Genomic DNA, 18214 nt, shown 5'->3' on the forward strand with positions numbered 1-18214 from the left:
GTTTCAAAACAACACCGACGTTTGGAAGGTGATTTCTGACACTAAGATAAGACAAAAAGTATAGACCAAAAAGTATATATATTTAACAGATATGGTCCTAACGTAATTTTTTAAAAGCTAAATAGGCTGTAGAAACATGGAAGAAAATGCATGCAAATAAGCACTTATAATCCAAGAAATAGACAGTAAAATATATAGTAAAAACCAACTCGAAATAAACGTAAACATTCAGTCACATTCAAAAATTGAACTTAGATGATGAATAGTACCAACAAAATCTAGAAACATTTGATCCTTATTTGTAGAGAACGTCTTTTAGAGAAAGGAATATTAATTTTTTTCCCGTACAGTTCTAATAAATAAGCTATGTACATCTCATCACTTCATGTAACAGTCCAAAATTTTTCACCCAGTATCTGAAGGGAAGAAATTATTGATCATATAAAAGTTACTAAATGTATTTTATTCTGTACATATATACGAGGGGAGTCCGAAAATAGGTTTCCCCTTTCGTTTTCCCCAGGAAAGCCAACAGCAATGGGGGAAATAAAATAACGGTGGCACACGCAGACAAGAGCAGGTATCGTTCGCCCGAAATCCTGCAGATGGCGCCGTCGTAGTGCCTGCACAAAGCGAAGACGAGTGTGTCACTCTGAGCCTGGTAGCCATGGAGAGAAGGCGCGTTTTGAAGTAGTGGTCAAAAACGGAAGTGCGAGCGGTTGTCCGCTATGAACGGGCCACGTGGCGTATCGAGAGGAAAAATCCATAACCGCCTCGTGGAAGTCTATGGGTCTGATGTGATGTCGAAACAGATGAGGCGAAAATGGTGTCGCCAATTCAGTGAGGGGTGGCAGCAAGTGGAAGGACGTGCACGGCAAGTGCAGACGAAAATGTCAGGACGGCGGGAGAGTTTTGGGAGCAATGCTGACGTCACAGAAGCTCTTCGACCCTTCTTCCGTATGTGGAGCCCTGAAGTTTTCCTGGAAGGGTTTTTGATGCTTACAGACCGATATGACACATGTCTCAATGTACGTGGTACTTATGTGGAAAATAAAGGTACGTCTGATCCTTAATGTCACATGCTTTTTTTTTTCTTGCATCCCTACCTCTGTCCACAGTCCCCTGGGAAAACTTATTTTCGGACTCCTCGTACTTATGTAATGTATTTGTGTGTATGTGGACTTTATATGATAAGTTTATGTATTTGTCTTGTTTCAGTTAACGGACGAGGGCCAAAGACAAACGTTCGTGTCTACATTCCGAGCTGCTGCTCAACCACAGTCACCGTTTGCAGATCTTATTGCTTGTTTGTAAATTATATAAGAAATAGTTTTACTTTGGCAAGAAAGAAAGGTGCGGAGAAAATCGGAAGTGTTCCTAGGAAAAGAATGAGGCCTTGTGTCGTAGAAATAGTGTCTTGTTACAGCCAAAGACAGGTATGGCGCAGTGGTACTGTTACATTGTGCTGAAAACAGCAAATGTGAGTACGCAAGCAAGTTTTAATCGATTTTAAAGGGTGTCCCAAAACTTTTTTTTTTTTTTTTTTTTTATTCATCGACAATACTGTCTAGCAACTTAACAGCGTGTGAATATTAAAATAATTCTTTGTGAAAGCATAGTTAATATACATAAGTCTGTTGCAGATGATCTTTTGGTTTTCATAGGGGGCCAGTGGCTCAGTGGTAGAGCGTTCACCTTTGGTGCTTGGGGTCCCGGGTTCGATCCCAGCCCCCACCAAGTGAACTTTGTGGTGGACAAACACCGTAAGCGTGGGTTTCCTCGGGGTTCTCCCGTTTCCTCCCACTTTCTTCATTCCACCATTTCATTCATCTTTCCTCATTACCGTCTCCTTTAGCCTAACCGGCATAACCGTGGGACGTAAAACTCAAAGATTTCATTTTTCTTTTAGTTTTCACTTCAAAACTACATTACACAATTGAAAGCACGCAGGATAAAATAAAAGTAATTTTGCAGTACAATACAAAGCACAAGTTTAACTGTTGCTTTATAATATATTACAAAATTACTTTTGATTATCAAAGTAATATTGAAATGAGACTCGAAAGATGATATGCAATAAAATTTATGGCGGCTTGATAGAAGTACAGCTGAGAGAGAGAAAGAGACGATGTACTTTCTGAAATTATTGTTCATTCTTGTATTACATTGAGGTGAAGCTGCAAATTTACGTAATGAGGCAATAAATACAACCACAACCCTTTTTGTGGGCCTGTGCCGCTCCAACGCCATCTGTTAGCTACAAGCTGAACTACGTCCAGACTAGACACGAACACGTGTTGAGCGCGCAGCGTCACCCTATCTCTAACAGGCGAATCAGGAGATTTCTAGAGCGTGACTTCCCAATTTGCTTCACGACGCTGGGTGGGCGCCGAAAATTAAGAAACAGCGGCCGGGAATCGAACCCGGGATCACTTGGACATGATTCCAACACTCTAGCCACTACACTACGGTGTTCTGCAATGAGTCAATAAATAAACTGATGAATTCTGGAGTGTAAGATCACATAGGGCGCAATTGTGTTGCTTTACTGCAAGTAAATGTCACCTTTTAAATTATTATGTTGCCATTCAATTCCAGTAGATACAGACAATGATGTACTAACAGAGATCAGACGAGTAGGCTAACAGAAATTCGAACTCCCATCTCCCACTTGCTGGGTGGGAACCGCACAAAGCAAACTGGTATCGTCAACGACCAGTTTTCTGTATTTTTGGCGTTTTATTTTTTGCATGTTAAAGCATTTTCAATTATAATATCAGCTGTTGGACTATCTCTTCAAATTGCTAATAGACAATTGGCTAATTGGCCTTGAGGAACAAAGCACCAAGAACACAGTAAACTGATTATATTGTTGCTATGGTAGATTTATCTACCTGGCAATAGAATATCGGGATTTGAGTCCCTGCTAGTCCAGCAGTCGGATCATTCTGTACAACACCGTTATTCATCTTGTTCCCCAGATTCTATAAGATCCATATGTTACTTAATTTTGCTTAACCTTCGCAATTTAAGGAATGCCTCAGAGAACTGTTATTTACAGATCCGGAGACGCTAAACTCCGTGCAAAGCACATTGATGGCACATCCACAAGACGCGTTTGATCCACATTGCCTATAATTCCGCTCGAAAACGTGTCGAAGAGAAAAGGAAAGGGGCCATTATTTATCAAAACGGATAGCTATTTTTATAATAAAAGCATAATCTGATTTTTGGTATGGGTAGCTTAATAGTAGATCGATCGGTGTGAAGGGTCAAGGTTCGGAACCATCATACGAAGTTCTGGTGGACATGGCTTGGGTTCTTGGGTATTTGTGGGCTTTCTAGGGATACTTCCACTTTATTAACATTGTATCAATAACTTGTATATATCATACGTATCTTTAGCTAGTGGAAAGTGATCGTGTTAAACTTAAAATTTCATGTAATTTTACTCCCGTTAATTTTGGGACATCCTTTGTATATCGTAGATGAGTTGTAACAAACCCGTATTAAAAAAACAACAAAATGTCGGTAAGAGTCAAGTCTGGTAGACATTAGATATTCATATGGAAGTATTTTACGAAAGTTGCATTGAATGTATTTTCTCACATTAAAATAGCTATGTAACTAAGGGCTTATTCTAATCGATTTCAGATATTTATATTGAAAATTATTACTTTCGTAAAGCCACTCCTTTTCGTGTATTTTTGAGGAGTAAAAAAACAGATATTAAAATATCAACCTCGGTTTGCTACTTCGTTTTTTTTCTTTTATTTTTGCTAAAACAAAAGACTACACATGAAGTATTGACATAGGTTTTACTGTTTTCTGTGGTTTTACATTTAATACACAATACATTCTTCTTGAAAACTGAGTGTATAAGAATAAATATTGTAAAATTGCATACAAGTTAACCAAAAAATAGTTTTTGCCGTTCGTGATCATCAGAAACAGGCGGACTATATACAGTGCATTAATCAGTGTTAGGTCTCGAAGTAATTTCCGTCAGTATCCAGCACCCTTTGCCAACGCTTCTGCAACTGCGCAATGCCCTAGCGATAAAACTCGAGAGTCTGGGACACAAAGAAGTGACTGCGTGCCGCAGATCTGCTTCACTGTCGAAGGATTTCGCACGGAGATGGTAGTCCAGGGAATAAAACAGGTAAGTAATTAATGACCCTATGTCCGACGAATTTGGTTGTCGGTAGTTTCTCCCAGCCTAGTCACTGAAATGTATCCCCGTCGTCCTTGCCACGTGTGTTCTGTCCTTGCCACGAATCTTATTGTGATGGAGATACAGCCCACCTTTGCAATTAACCAACTGTGTCTCCTGCTTCGGTACATGTTGCACCCGTTACAATTGCTGCGAGTATAGATCCGCATTGATCGTGTGGCCTGTGGTAGAAGCTCATAATGCGCTACTTGGCGACTAGTTCACCGGACACAGACACAGGGCACAAAGCATAATCTTGCATAAGTGCAGGAGCTGTCTTGAGATTTAAGGCACAGGGCCGCATATTCACATCCCTGGTACATTTGGGAGTTTAAAGTGTCATATTGGATCTACTTTTCATCACTCATAAGCACTTGACCACTTACGTGTGTATGGTGTGATGCCGGACAGCAACGACAGACAGGTTTTACTTGTTGTTCCTTGTTGGCTACAGAGAGTGCGACTTGCTTAGCTTTTACACCTTCCCTATGCGGTGCAGGTGAAGTCTGACTGTTTCTTGGGAAGCTTGGAAGCATACGGCAAGATCACACGTTTGGCTGTTGTTCTCCTCTATGCCTTCAGGACCTCCTCATCCACTGCAAGGTTCATCACAAAATATCAGATGTCCCAACCTGGACTTCTGGAACCAATGCTTGGTGGTGCATTCGTTCTGAGCATTCTCGCCAAATGCCTAGCGTATTCAATGACTTAATGTGCCTGCTGGCAAATCATCTTTAATCCGCGAACGAGCTGCCTCGATACCTCCTTTTCTCTCTGACAATAACCAACCTATAATTGATTGCAGTGGATGGGGAATATGCATGTGTTGGCGCAGATCAATCGTGACACTAACTTTTTTTTTTCTCTCTCACGTAAGTCACTTCATTTTCTTCCTGTGAGCGCTTTATCAAATGGGACATCAAAATCCGGTGAGGACATTTTTGGTTACCTTGTATTTTGAGAAAACTATCAATTCAGCTAGTTTGAGAGAATTATTTAATTCAGACCATGCACTATTGTATTGTATAGAAGAAAATCGAAAAATCAAAGTTTCAAATTGTATGTAAAAGTAATAGCATGTATCAACAGTAATATATTTGTGTTACAGTTGCTTAAAGCATAATTTACACTGTACATCACTATTATTATGTACTGTTTGATGAGAGTAAATTATATATATTTTTATAGTAAATAAGTATCTTTCATTATATGTATATTGTAATTATACAGCATAATCAAATTAAATTTAATTTAAAACCTTATTTCAAAAATTGCCACTACAACAGATTTACGTAAAAATTATTAGAATGAAGGAAAACTGTATTTCGTATTTTGAATAATAAATTGATAAAATGAACTCTATATCACAAACGGATGGAGATACAGTACAGCCACATATTTAAGAATACTGGATCAAACAGTGTAGTTTTCTGGATCATCTGCAAGAGCTAGTCAAACAAAATTTCCTCTCTGGCAATGTTGTTAGTGTTATCATAATGGGTTAAGTGTTATCCTGAGTAGATATACAGTTGGCAATTAATCTATGAGGTACTGATGACGGTTTGAGTTTCCAGTGAAAGGTCAGTGTGCATTAGCCTTCAAGATGAGATATTGATCTAAAAATTAACAAAATAAATGAATTGGACACATTCCGCCGGAAAAAAAAAATGTAGTGTACTAGGTCTATAATGTTCATTGTTCCATGTTTTTAAGGAGGATAGGAGAGGAAAGTTATTACGAGGGGGAGTCCGAAAATAAGTTTCCCATCTCGTTTTCCCTAGGAATACGAACAGCAGTGGGGAAAACAAGACGACGGTGGTACGCGCAGCATACCCAAACACAAGTGAGTTTCATTCACCCGCATTCCTGGAGATGGCGCCGTCGCAGCGCCTCCGCAAAGCGAAGACGTGTCTCTCAGTCTGAGCCTGGTAGCTATGGAGAGAAGGCGCGTTTTGACGTTGTGGTCAAATGAGGAAGTTCAAGTAGTTGTCCGCTGTGAATGGCGACGTGGCGTATCGGGAACAGAAATCCATAACCGCCTCATGGAAGTCTATGGGCCTGATGTGATGCCAAAACAAATTAGGCGGAAATGGTGTTGCCAATTCAGTGAACCATATTGCAACTCTTGGGTGGGAGCGCCTTGCCCATCCGCCATACAGTCCTGATCTCGCACACAGGGACTTCCATCTGTTTCCGGCTTTGAAGAAGACTCTCGGTGGCAGGCGCTTTGGAAGCAATGCTGAAGTCACAGAAACTGCTCGACGCTTGTTCCGCATGCAGAGCCCTGAATTTTGCCTGGAAAGTTTTTGAATCTTATAGACCGGTATGACAAATGTCTCAATGTACGTGGTACTTAGGTGGAAAAATAAAGGTACATCTGATCTTTAATATGACATGCTATTTTTGGCCTTGCATTCCCACCTCTGTCCACAGTCGCCTGGGGAAACTTATTTTCGGACTCCCCTCGTATTATGATTTTGTATTTATGTGTAACATCATCAAGTGTTCGAATTATAGTGATAATTTGGAGGCATTTTAGCTTTTTTAAACAATTATGAAGCGTCCACTTCTCTAGTTTTCCTTAAATCCAACATTGAGTTTAACTATTATTTTTGTACAGTATGACCCTTTTTTCGATCCCGGGCCATGCAAGTTTGTGGTGGGCATCATTGTGTCCGTGCGTTTTCTCAGGGCTCTTAGTTTCATCCCACATTATCAGTTTACTAATTACCCTCCCTTCTGCGTTTCTCATATGGAATTCGTCTGAGTCCGAAGACACACAAAACTCGAACGCATCCTAAAGAACCGCGTTCAGCCCTTTTTCTTCCGTTCTAGGTCAAATATCAAAATACACTAAAACACTTGTTTATTTCAAATGAAAGGTCTAAATACCAAATTTCACTTCTCGATTTCAAGATATAGGCATCTTATTGAACCACATCCATCTTCTTATTAACTTATTAATTCTATTGTTCAGTTTCGGTTCCATGTTTTCCAGCTTTACCACCACCTCTTCAATCTTTTGCTTTATTCCATCCTTGAATGTTGCTCCCGCGTTTCTCTCTATATTTCCAATGCGCAATAGAGCTATCACAACCGCCAGGGATATTATTCTTCCAGTCGCTTTCCTTCCATAACTTCCTGCACTATGTTCACTACACTTGCTAACAGACCCACCTCCTCCAAAGGCCCCTATTGTTGTTCTCCACTGCTTCACTGAAATTCTGATCGCAATGGCAGCACTGTAACAAAAGCACGTCTTGTCAGCTCGCCGTCTCAAGCGAATCTCCATGTTCAAAAGTAATTTCTCTTCTTTTGTATAGACTGGTTATGAAGTTTGGACCCAATGGAAGAACTGATTATTAGTTTGTTATTTTATTAGTCACCTGGATTATCAGCACATGTCTGTCGTCATTCTCAACACAATTTTCCAAACGTTTGTCGATTTCTAATTATTTTATTTTATTTATTTATTTTTCAATAAGTGAAGACACAAAACAGCCGCTGGAGTAATTATCTTCTCATACAGAGGACTTAGATTCCGGCTTTTCACAGAATACTTTTCAAGATTTCCAAATTCTCCACATGCGAAATCCACGGAATTGAAATTAGATTACTGTGGTGTTCACTTACGCTCCATTCTCCCAATCTAGAGTTTGGGAGACTTGTGCATCCAGGGGAGTAAGATTTCTGCATAATAAAGTGTATACAGAGTGGTGCGCAAACGTGTGTGTAAATTCCAGCAGGTGATTTCTGTCGGGCATGTTGCGGAAGTGTCTACCACATCACTTCTCATGAGACGGGATAGAAAAGTGGCCTCTTTAAGGTACTTTAGGACTTTAAACCAACTTCAAATTGTACAGATGTTTGAGAGACTTGTGTGTCAGCTTGCTCTTTCAGAAGTTCGTACTAAATGCAAGAAATCCTTTCGAAGAAGGGTAATGGGATACCTCCTTTTCGCATTGGATTGGAGTCCATCTTTCAGTTGTACTTACTGTTGGAGGTGGGGACTCCCCTAGTGAATATGAGTCTATTGACATATTTGGTGTCAGTGCCGGGGCGTTCAAGGCAAGCTCATTTCTCCCCCGAAATAACATAAGCTACCGAATCCCACGGGATGACCAAACCTGACAAGAGTCCATCCCATTTCTGGGAACCCGTGGAAGTCAAGTGGCCGAATCCCATCCCTACCTATCACAGCTTTACGTTCAAAATTTATGTTCTAAAGTGCCACGTTCACTACCGAACCTGATGGCACGTGCTAGTCGTCTACCTGAGATACTATTTCCATAGAATGTTCTTCCCGCTGTCTAACATTTTCTATGAAAAATAATAAGGCCTCACCCACAGGAAGTTCTCTCTATCCCTTCCAGGCACCAACTATCACGAGTAGATTGTTTATGTTGACGTAAGGAATGCCCCTCCTCCTTTCTCAATACAACACTGGAAGACAGGCAGCAAAAAGTCTATATCAGTATATATACATAATATCGCACTGTTTCGGAGATATACAGAATGAACCACAAGAAACTGCACACGCTATATGGTATGGAAGTAAGAGGTGCGTAAGTGATCTGTGACCCTGAGAGAGGCATCGATATATTGAGAACAATCACCAACTTACTGTAGGCGTAGTTAAAGAATGATTTACGCCTCTTGGGAGGAGTCAGGAACATGGTCCCACATTGGGAACAGGAATTGTTGAAAATGACCACCATATACACAATAATAGTCACGCTTCCTGCACGATGGGCATCCTGTCATTCACTGAATATATTCTCGAACACGCTGTATATCTCCAGGATGGTGCAGTATTACGTATATATTAATATAGAATTTTTCGTTGCCTGTTCTTAGAGAAATCATCTCCTGAAGTTTGTACATACTTCTACAGACCACCCTGTATATCTGTGTGTGTATAGCAAATAGTCGAAAAGAAAAAAAATGCGGGACCCGAAGCGATATGAATTGCTTGCTAACAAATAGTGAAAACATAATTGACAACTAAAGAAATTACACGATCAGCACTTCCGCTAATAGCTTCGTCAGATAGGGAACAAAATAAAGGAAATAAATGAGAGAGGTCCCAGGTGAGGGCTATCTTGGAATGAGTTATCTGGCAGTGTTGCAAAATAGAAAATAATGTTTGTATGTAAGCAAGATAAAACTAAAGTCGTGGCCAATCTAAGTTTGCAGTGACATAAGCACTGGCCCACTCACAATCAAAGGGAAGTATTGTATTCATTCGCGCGTTCAGGAGAGTTTTTTACAGCTGACAGCCAGTGTATGAAGCGGTGGGTAGGAATCGAGACAGAGTTTCCGATTGACAATCACAGCAAACAGAAGGGAAAAATATTTTAGAACACAAACACACTTATATTGAAATGTATAAATTAGCCTTACTTCGAAGCTCAGTGCAGTTATTTTCTTGTCTTTGGTGTTGACACTTTCCCTCCTTCCAAGAATTCCTTTTTCAACGAAAAAATCACACGCTCACTGACACCTATTGTACCAGCAGTAAGACTAACATCACCATTCACACACTTACATGGATCGGCACGTAAATATGAATATACGTTTAAAACAATTTGCCTTGCTTGGTCATTTAATTGAGTGCCACCTCTGTGTAACCGAAAATAACACGCAGGGGGAATATACAATTTGGATTTCTCTCGCTCAGGACGCCATATTCCACATCTACAGCAGAAAACAACTCTCGCTCTGATGTGAGCGTTTCTATATTTGTATGCTCGTTGACGACAAAACAAGCTATTTTATACATATATGTGAATTATTGTAGTTCACAGGTATATTGTAGGTCTATTATCAAATCATAACTGCACAATTTGTTCTACGTAAAAGGTAATTTTTAAAATGTGGGATTATTTGTTTGCGGGCATCGACAAACCGCATTGCTCGTTACAGCGAATGTTGCAGCCCTGTGTTCGTTGCTATAACTTAAGATCATTGCGTATCTGAGGGCATGCATTATGTATATATTAACTTTTTGTTACTTCAAAGTACTAATAATTTTAACCATGTGCAGGTAAATCTAAAAAATGAAGTTCTGTAGTAGGAAATGGTGCAGTTCTAACATTACTTGGAATTATTTATGGTTAGTGATTTGGAGCTATTGAAATTATGTCACTGAAAGCTTAGGTTGGCCACAACTTTAGTGGGACAGATTGGTCGGCAAGAGCACTGGAGAAAGACTAATGAATCAAGAAAGAACTTCTGCAATATAACCATGTAACCTCATTCTTAGATGGCACCCACCTGGATGCGTCACAACCATTTTTCTGTTGATTTTTTTTTTCCGTGCATCTTCCTTACGTCATCTGATGAAGGATTTAGCGAAAGGGCTTATTGTGTACTATTTAGTACATATGAGTATGTTTTTACAATTTTCTGGCGAATAATTCATTTTGTGTATATATATTATTTTGTCTTGGGTGGCAGTAAACTACACTAAAATTGGGGTCGCGGTGGTTCAGTGGTAGAACATTCACCTCTGGTGCATGGGATCCTTGGTTTGATCCCAGCTCGCGCAAAGTGAACTTTGTGGTGGATAAACACAGTGTGCGTGGGTTTTCTCGGGGGTTATCCCTTTTCCTCCCACTTTCTTCATTTCACCTTTTCTTTCATTTCTCATTATCACCGTCTCCTTTAGTCTAGCCAACATAACCGTTGGACGTAAAACTTAAAGATTTCATTTCATTTGACACTAAAATCGATGAAACAATCGTACCTCACTACTGAACCACATAATAATATGTAAATTAAATTTTCGGTGTTTCTTCAATGGATTTGTAACTTTGATGGCAAAGGCAGTATGTCTCCCCTGAAACGCCATTTTAAATAAACAAATAAATAAGTAGAGCGGATGAAACACCTTAATTTAAATAAAAGTTTAGTTTAATCCTTTCAGCACTGATTTTTCCGTTTACCCCTCAATTTTTATTTTCATTTTGCATTATTATGCCTTTTGACTTAACTGAAATACAATCACCATTTTGTAAGCAGATGTCATATTTATAGTTATGTGACATGCACAGTTTTGTATACTAGGCAGTGTCGTATTTACGATTTTGTTTCGGGGGGGATTTGTCATCTTAATTCCCGGAAATGTGAAAATTCTGCAATATATTTCATTCACTTTAAAACAGGTTAAGCCTGGAAGCCCCCCTTAAATATGCCACTAATACTAAGGTTGAAACATATAAAATACAAAATTGCACTACTCAAAAGTAACTACGTAATTAAGAGCTCGAAACACATTACTAAACCAAAAGGGTGACTTAATGTAAATATTTCTTTTCGCTAAAAAATAATACAATGTGGCTGACCTTCGTCCATCGTGATAGCGCCTACGAGTGCTGTGCATTGTTCCTGACAACAGATGAAAGCACTAGAGAAATAGCTGAAAATAATTTAGACAATTTCAAAAATACAAAGACGTAACCATTTTGGAGGATTCAAAATGGCTGAATTTTATGTTAATCTTGAAATATAATGTACACACATCAGGACCTTGAAAGAGAAAGGGCGAATCTTGAAATCGACGTGTTGGGAAATCAAGTTGAAAGTTTTTGCAAGTACTTCTCGATAGCAAGGACGAATCTGTGTTTAAATAGAAACTCTGAGGATACTAAGGGCGAACCAGGGCAAAACGCGATATCTATGTGTTGTCCAGACCCGTCTCATGTGAGGAAAAAAAAAAAATTAGATGTTTCGAGTTTGCCCTTTCTCTTCCAAGGTCCTGATATTTTACCGCTAGAGTCGAAAGGGTTAATTAATATCTCCGTGAAAATTATGTGGAATAAATATAAAAAAGGCTATGGGCGGCGGAACAGTGGCGGATCTAGAAAGTAAAAACTGGGTTGGGGGGGGAGCACTAGAACTCAAACTATGATAGGTATATCATGACTTTATTATAAAACTTTCCAAAATATATAAATAATAGCTTAAATTATCTTTCACTCAAAAAAACTAGGGGGCCTAGGCTCCGGGCTAGATCCGCCACTGCGGAGGAACAACTTCAACCAGAGGGAAATTATTTTAATATGTAATTGTTCAAGATAATTTTAGTATGTAAAATAGATTACATTGTTTTAAAATCAATATAGTGCGTTATTATGATACATTTCGTAAAAGGAACTAATATATATATTATGCAATTGTGATATAATCGTGGAAATGTTTTGTTTTTATTATTATAGTTTTTGTATGAGTTTTGTTTCCAAATATCTGTATGGAAAATACATTGTTGAATATATGTAAAGTTGATTAAGAATTATATCAAATTAATGTTTGTATATGGTGTGTATAGGAAATGTAAAAACGCAGAGTATGAATTTCAAATTAAGATGGAATATGTACGTATGTGTCTGTATATGGGCTACTAAACTGATTCAACCTAACTTCCATGCTCTTACAAGAAAAAGACTATGAGCCTTATGCAGTCATTCGGACGCGTAATTAGTGCCATGCTAAAGAGTTCAACTAACATATGTTTCCTGCAGTAGGCAGGCCTTTAGTACGATGCTAATGACACCGAAAAACGACTCTGCATAAGGCGGAATACTTTTGTTGTTGGACACATTTTTTCCCTAGGAAGTTGTCTGTGATATATACACAAATGTATGCTGGAGGGTGTGTGGCTGATTTTCAAGAATAAAGAGTTCTTTTTGTATATCATTATGTTTCTTAACTACATATTTAGGGTATAAGTGTCGCATTAACTCTCCTATGACCCTTGAATTCATCACTAAATGGAACGGAACATGTTCCTGCTTTATAAGTGAACATTTATTTGGTCTAGGAATTAATTCGTGCGGGTGGACAAGAGATGGCGCAACGAACGGAGCGTCCCACAGTTCCGTGTATCCACACAAGTGTTGCAAACCCCTGTCATCGCGTATCGTTCGTAGTATAGGGCAGTGGATTAAAGCGTCAACAACACCAGTTTGTAGTTAAGTGAACATGGCGCAATTTGTGCCTGATAAAGTGTTTTTGCGGGGTGTCCTGCTGCATTACTTTAACATGCAGAAAAGTGCGACTGAAAGTCATCGTATTTTGGTGGAAGTGTATGGTGACCATGCTCTAGCTGAGCGAACGTGTCAGAAGTGGTTTGCACGGTTTAGAAGTGGTGATTTCGGCTTGGCAGACCAAGAGCGAGCTGGACAGCCAAAAAAATTTCAAGACGAAGAATTGACAGCATTGCTCGAGCAGGATTCGTGTCAAACGCAGGAACAACTTGCAGCAGCATTAGGCGTTGATCAAACAACAGTCTCCAAACGCTTGAAAGCCATGGGAATGATTCAAAAGATGTCACATTGGGTTCCACATGAATTGAAAGACAGAGACGTTGAAAGACGAAAAACCATTTGCGAATTGCTGCTTCAACGACAGAGCAGAAAGGGGTTTCTGCATCGAATTATTACGGGTGATGAGAAGTGGATCCATTACGAGAACCCTAAACGAAAAAAGGCCTGGGTGAAACCAGGTGAACCAGGTCCATCACAACCAAAACGAGATATTCAATGTGCAAAGGTTATGCTGTGCATATGGTGGGATATGAAAGGTGTGGTGTACTATGAGCTGCTGCAACCGGGTGAAACTATGAATGGAGAACGTTATCGACGACAATTAATGCGTTTGAAGCAAGCTCTGGCCAGAACACGACCAGAATGGGAGAACAGACATGATAAACTTATTGTTCAACATGATAACGCTCGCCCACATGTCGCAAAACCGGTCAAAACCTATTTAGAAAATGTCGGATGGGAAGTTTTACCCCACCCGCCGTATTCACCAGACGTTGCTCCTTCGGACTACTACTTGTTCGATTGCATGAACAACGATTTGATTGGACAGCGGTTTACTTCTTCAGAAGATATCGAAACACGGGTCTCTGACTGGATCGCTTCCAAGGATGAGGACTTCTTTCGCCACGGAATCCGTACATTGCCTGACAGATGGGCGAAAGTGGTGGCTAGCGATGGACAATATTTTTCTTAAGGTATTTATGTATTTTGTGTTTGTACTACAGCTTCAATGTGTGCGTACCAACCGCACGAATTAATTCCTAGACCAAATACATCATGAAAAGAATCCAGCTTGTTAGTCGTCCTCCTCGTTGGCGTGTCTGCCTGGTTACCGAATCTTAAAAATATGCTGACGACCTTCAATTTCGTGAGGAATATTGTTGCACGGAAAATGAAACGTCCAGTTTCTTGACTTCAGAGTTCTTCAAAGGCTTCACCACTAGAGCAATAATTACCTGTAAGGAACATCAGTTCAATGTATCCTTCCATTCCTTTAGGTGTAATATCTGTGCATTCCATGTTGTTTTAGTTAATACTCTTTTGGCCTCTTTGAAAAATGAAATCCGTGCATCATAGAGTCCAATTAGTTGTCAAAAATGTGGCAGCAATAGCATTATATATCCGCAAGAAATGGAACTACCAAAATAAAATAGCTTAGTTGGAGAAAAACATAATTCCTATATGGAGTCAAATAGATCCCATGGTTTGATGCGTTACCTTTCCATTTTACAAGTAATTTTCCATTTATGGAATATATAATGTACTAAACTAGGACAAAGAACACTAAAAGAATCAGTGGCCGAAAGCAACCCTCAAACAAACTGTTTTATATAGATATATCGCATTACCCCAAGGTCGTAAGAGGGTTATATACCTGCAAGTGAATGACATTCGTATTCTCGGAAGAAAGAAAAAAAAAAACAGGTTTTTATAGTCAATATATTTTATACTTAACAGCGTTTCTCAAGCTTTTTTACAAATAGGAACGATTTTTATTAGTCAAAACGTTAGACAGCAAAGAACAAATGCTAATGGCATGTTGAAAGTGCTTACGCTTGAGTAAGTTTCTAGATTACGCATTTTATAATAATTTGAGTACGCTGAATGCAATCCAAATAATTCCACCTCAGTTTCTTCGGTTGTTCTGACATATAATCTTCTGATTTTTTAAACCCAGGATCCAGTGATCCCCTGTTCTGCACTGGTAAGTCTGCTTCTTCGTTTACAACAGTAAAATATTGAGTAAACGAAGCTGTACACCCTCCATTCCAAAAGAAACCGAACTTTTGAAAACAAATAGTACCACTAGTGCCATCTGTTGTAATATTTTACCGGTAGATGGCGTAGTCCCTCATTGACAACTATTATAAATGTCATGACATTTGGATGCACGGCAACAAAGTTATTGCGTTTCAACTGTCAGTGTGTTGTGTACATCGGTCGGAAAATGAGTTTCAAACGAGCTGCAATTGAGTTTTGTGTTAAACTGGGTAAAACTTTTAGTGAAACGCACCAAATGCTACAAAATGCATATGGTGATGAGTGTCTATCCCGTACGCAAGTTTACGAGTGGTTCAGGCGATTCAAATCGGGTAGAGAGACGCTGGATGATGACGAAAGATCAGGCCGTCCCAGAACCGGATTATCGGAAGAAAACATCGAGAAAGTGTGTGAATTCATCAAACATAACAAAAAATCGTCGGTGAAAGTTATTGAAATGGAATTAGGCATTCCTCAAACAACCGCATACCGCATTTTGACCGAAGTTTTGGGCCTTAAGAAGGTTAATTCGCGGTTTGTACCACACAAACTCACCGAAGACCAAAAAGTTGATCGAATTGCGCATTGCAAAGACATCGTTAAAAGTGCTCGGCAGGATCGAAACTTCTTGAAATCGATTGTAACTGGTGACGAGACGTGGTGTTTTGAATATGAGCCCGAAACAAAGCGGCAAAGTGCTGAATGCAGAGCGTCGGATGAAGGAACACCCAAAAAAAGTCGCTTGGTGAAATCAAAAGTTAAGGTGATGCTGATTTGTTTTTACGATTCAAAAGGAATTATCCACAAAGAATTTGTTCAGCCCGGCCAGACAGTCACTGGAGAGTTTTACTTGGGCGTCATGAAGCGTTTGCTGGCAAGAATTCGTCGTATTCGGCCCGAATATCGCGAAATCGGCAGTTGGACTCTTTTTGGACGATAATGCACCATCACATCGTTCGCGACTTGTAACTGAATTTTTGGTCAAAAATCACATTATTCGGTTGCATCATCCGCCCTATTCACCAGATCTCGCTCCGTGCGATTTCTATCTGTTCCCGAAACTGCATTTGGCGATGAAAGGAAAGTGGCACGCATCAATTGATGCCATTGAGAAGGCGACGACCGCCGTCCTAAAGACCATTCCAATAAAGGACATGGAGAAGTCGTTTGACAACTTGTTGGAGCGTGCAAATATGTGTATCGATGCAGAAGGGGAATACATTGATTAATAAAAATGATTTGTTCCAAAATGTACATTGCTTTTTTGTTTTTTTAAAACGTTCGGTTTCTTTTGGAATGGAGGGTGTACAAGCTGCAAAGACGGAACATCGCAGTGGTCGATCGAAGAAGGTGACCACGCCAAATATGAAGAAAATCGAAAAAATGGTATTGGATAACCGTCCACTGAAAGTGCACGAGCTGGCAGACATAGTAAGGCATTTCAAAAAGTGCTGTACACCGCACATTGACTGAAAATTTGAACATGACAAAGCTATATGCGAGATGATTGCCGAATTTGCTCACAATGGAACAAGAACAACGTATGAGGATGTTTCAATCGAGTGTTTGGCGATATTTCATAGCAATAAAGCTGAGTTTTTGAGTCAATTCATAGCCATGGATGAAACATGGGTCCATTAACACCTGAAACGAAGGAACAGTCAAAACAATAGACTGAAAGGGGAGGACAATGCACGAGGTTACTCATCCATTATCGCAATAGGCAAAATCAACGAGTTAAAAGTTCGAATTATTCGCCAGATTCAGCTCCCTCGGACTATTTTCTTTTTTCAAATATGAAAAAAAAAAATGTTTCGGTGGTAAAAGATTTGCCAGTAATGAAGAGGTGAAGTCTGCGGTTAATGGCTATTTTGAGGAGCTCAACGGATCACACTATAAACAGAGGTGAGGTGATTTTAGTTTAGCGTCCCGTTCAGCAGCGAGGCTATATGAGACGTGGACCTACTGATTAACGTGGAATCCGAACCACATGAGCTCCCGCCGGGAATTGAACCCGGGTCTCCCACGCCAAAGGCGCGTACGCTAACCGCTTAGCCACGAGGGAGCTCACACTATAAACAGAGTATCGAAACTTTTGCATATCGCTGGGAAAAAGGGATCGAGCTAAAAGGAGAATGTTGGGAAATCAAGATAGCTTTTTTTTTCATTTTTTCTTTGTTAGGTGAATATTTTTGAGACTATGCTTTTTTTTTCTTTTGTTCTACCTACTATAAACCTTTCCCTAAAGTTTATGAAGTTCTACCGTCCTGAATTTATAGCCAACACAGTTTTTCCTTTTTTTATTTGCTAATTTAGTGCATTCCTGGTCGACCCTAGGTTTGTTCGTACTTATTTCGGCGCCCTAATTTTTCTTTTGCTGAAATTTTAATCCTATCCGTAATTTTGGCCGAAATATCCTGAACTCTAGTGCATCTTTCTGAAACCGAGAATCTATTTGACATTTCAATCTGGTATTTCTTTTCACCTGACCCTCTTTGAATGTCTTGAAACCTCTCTTGTTTTCTGATTATGAAAATTTCCCTTTTTCAACGATAATCTCTCTCAAAATCGCTGCTACCAGTAGTGGTCAGTATCAGAGAAAGTCCTCTAAACGACCGAATATCAATTATGCTAGATTGTCTTCTATATTATTATTATTATTATTATTATTATTATTATTCTCATCTGGTGAGGTGCTATGAATCTCTTTCTCAACTCTTTATACAAGGTCCCAAGTACATTTATGAGTGTTATGATGTGGGAATTGTACTCTTCACGATAAAATTTTTACACATTGCACAAGATGTTTGAAAATATCCTCTCGTCCTACCTTCTCATTGAAATTCCCTAATAGAGTTTTCATATGGTATCGCGGGGGTTATTCAAATACCCGTTCTACTTCTTTCTAAAAAAT

General features: G+C 39.4%; 1 protein-coding gene across 1 annotated transcript in view; it reads left to right on the plus strand.

Annotated features, from left to right (window-relative positions):
- htt (huntingtin) overlaps positions 1–12907 on the plus strand; it is a 212775-nt gene extending 199868 nt beyond the window's left edge. The window contains exon 53 of the mRNA XM_081734750.1: positions 1219–12907. Within this exon, the coding sequence (XP_081590876.1) occupies positions 1219–1314 (96 nt within the window). The 3' untranslated portion in view covers positions 1315–12907. The remainder of the gene's footprint in view (positions 1–1218) is intronic.
- Positions 12908–18214: the final 5307 nt, after the last annotated feature.

Source organism: Thermobia domestica, chromosome 12 (genome assembly GCF_964235325.1).
Source record: "Thermobia domestica chromosome 12, izTheDome1.hap1.1, whole genome shotgun sequence".
Taxonomy (NCBI): Eukaryota; Metazoa; Arthropoda; class Insecta; order Zygentoma; family Lepismatidae; genus Thermobia; species Thermobia domestica.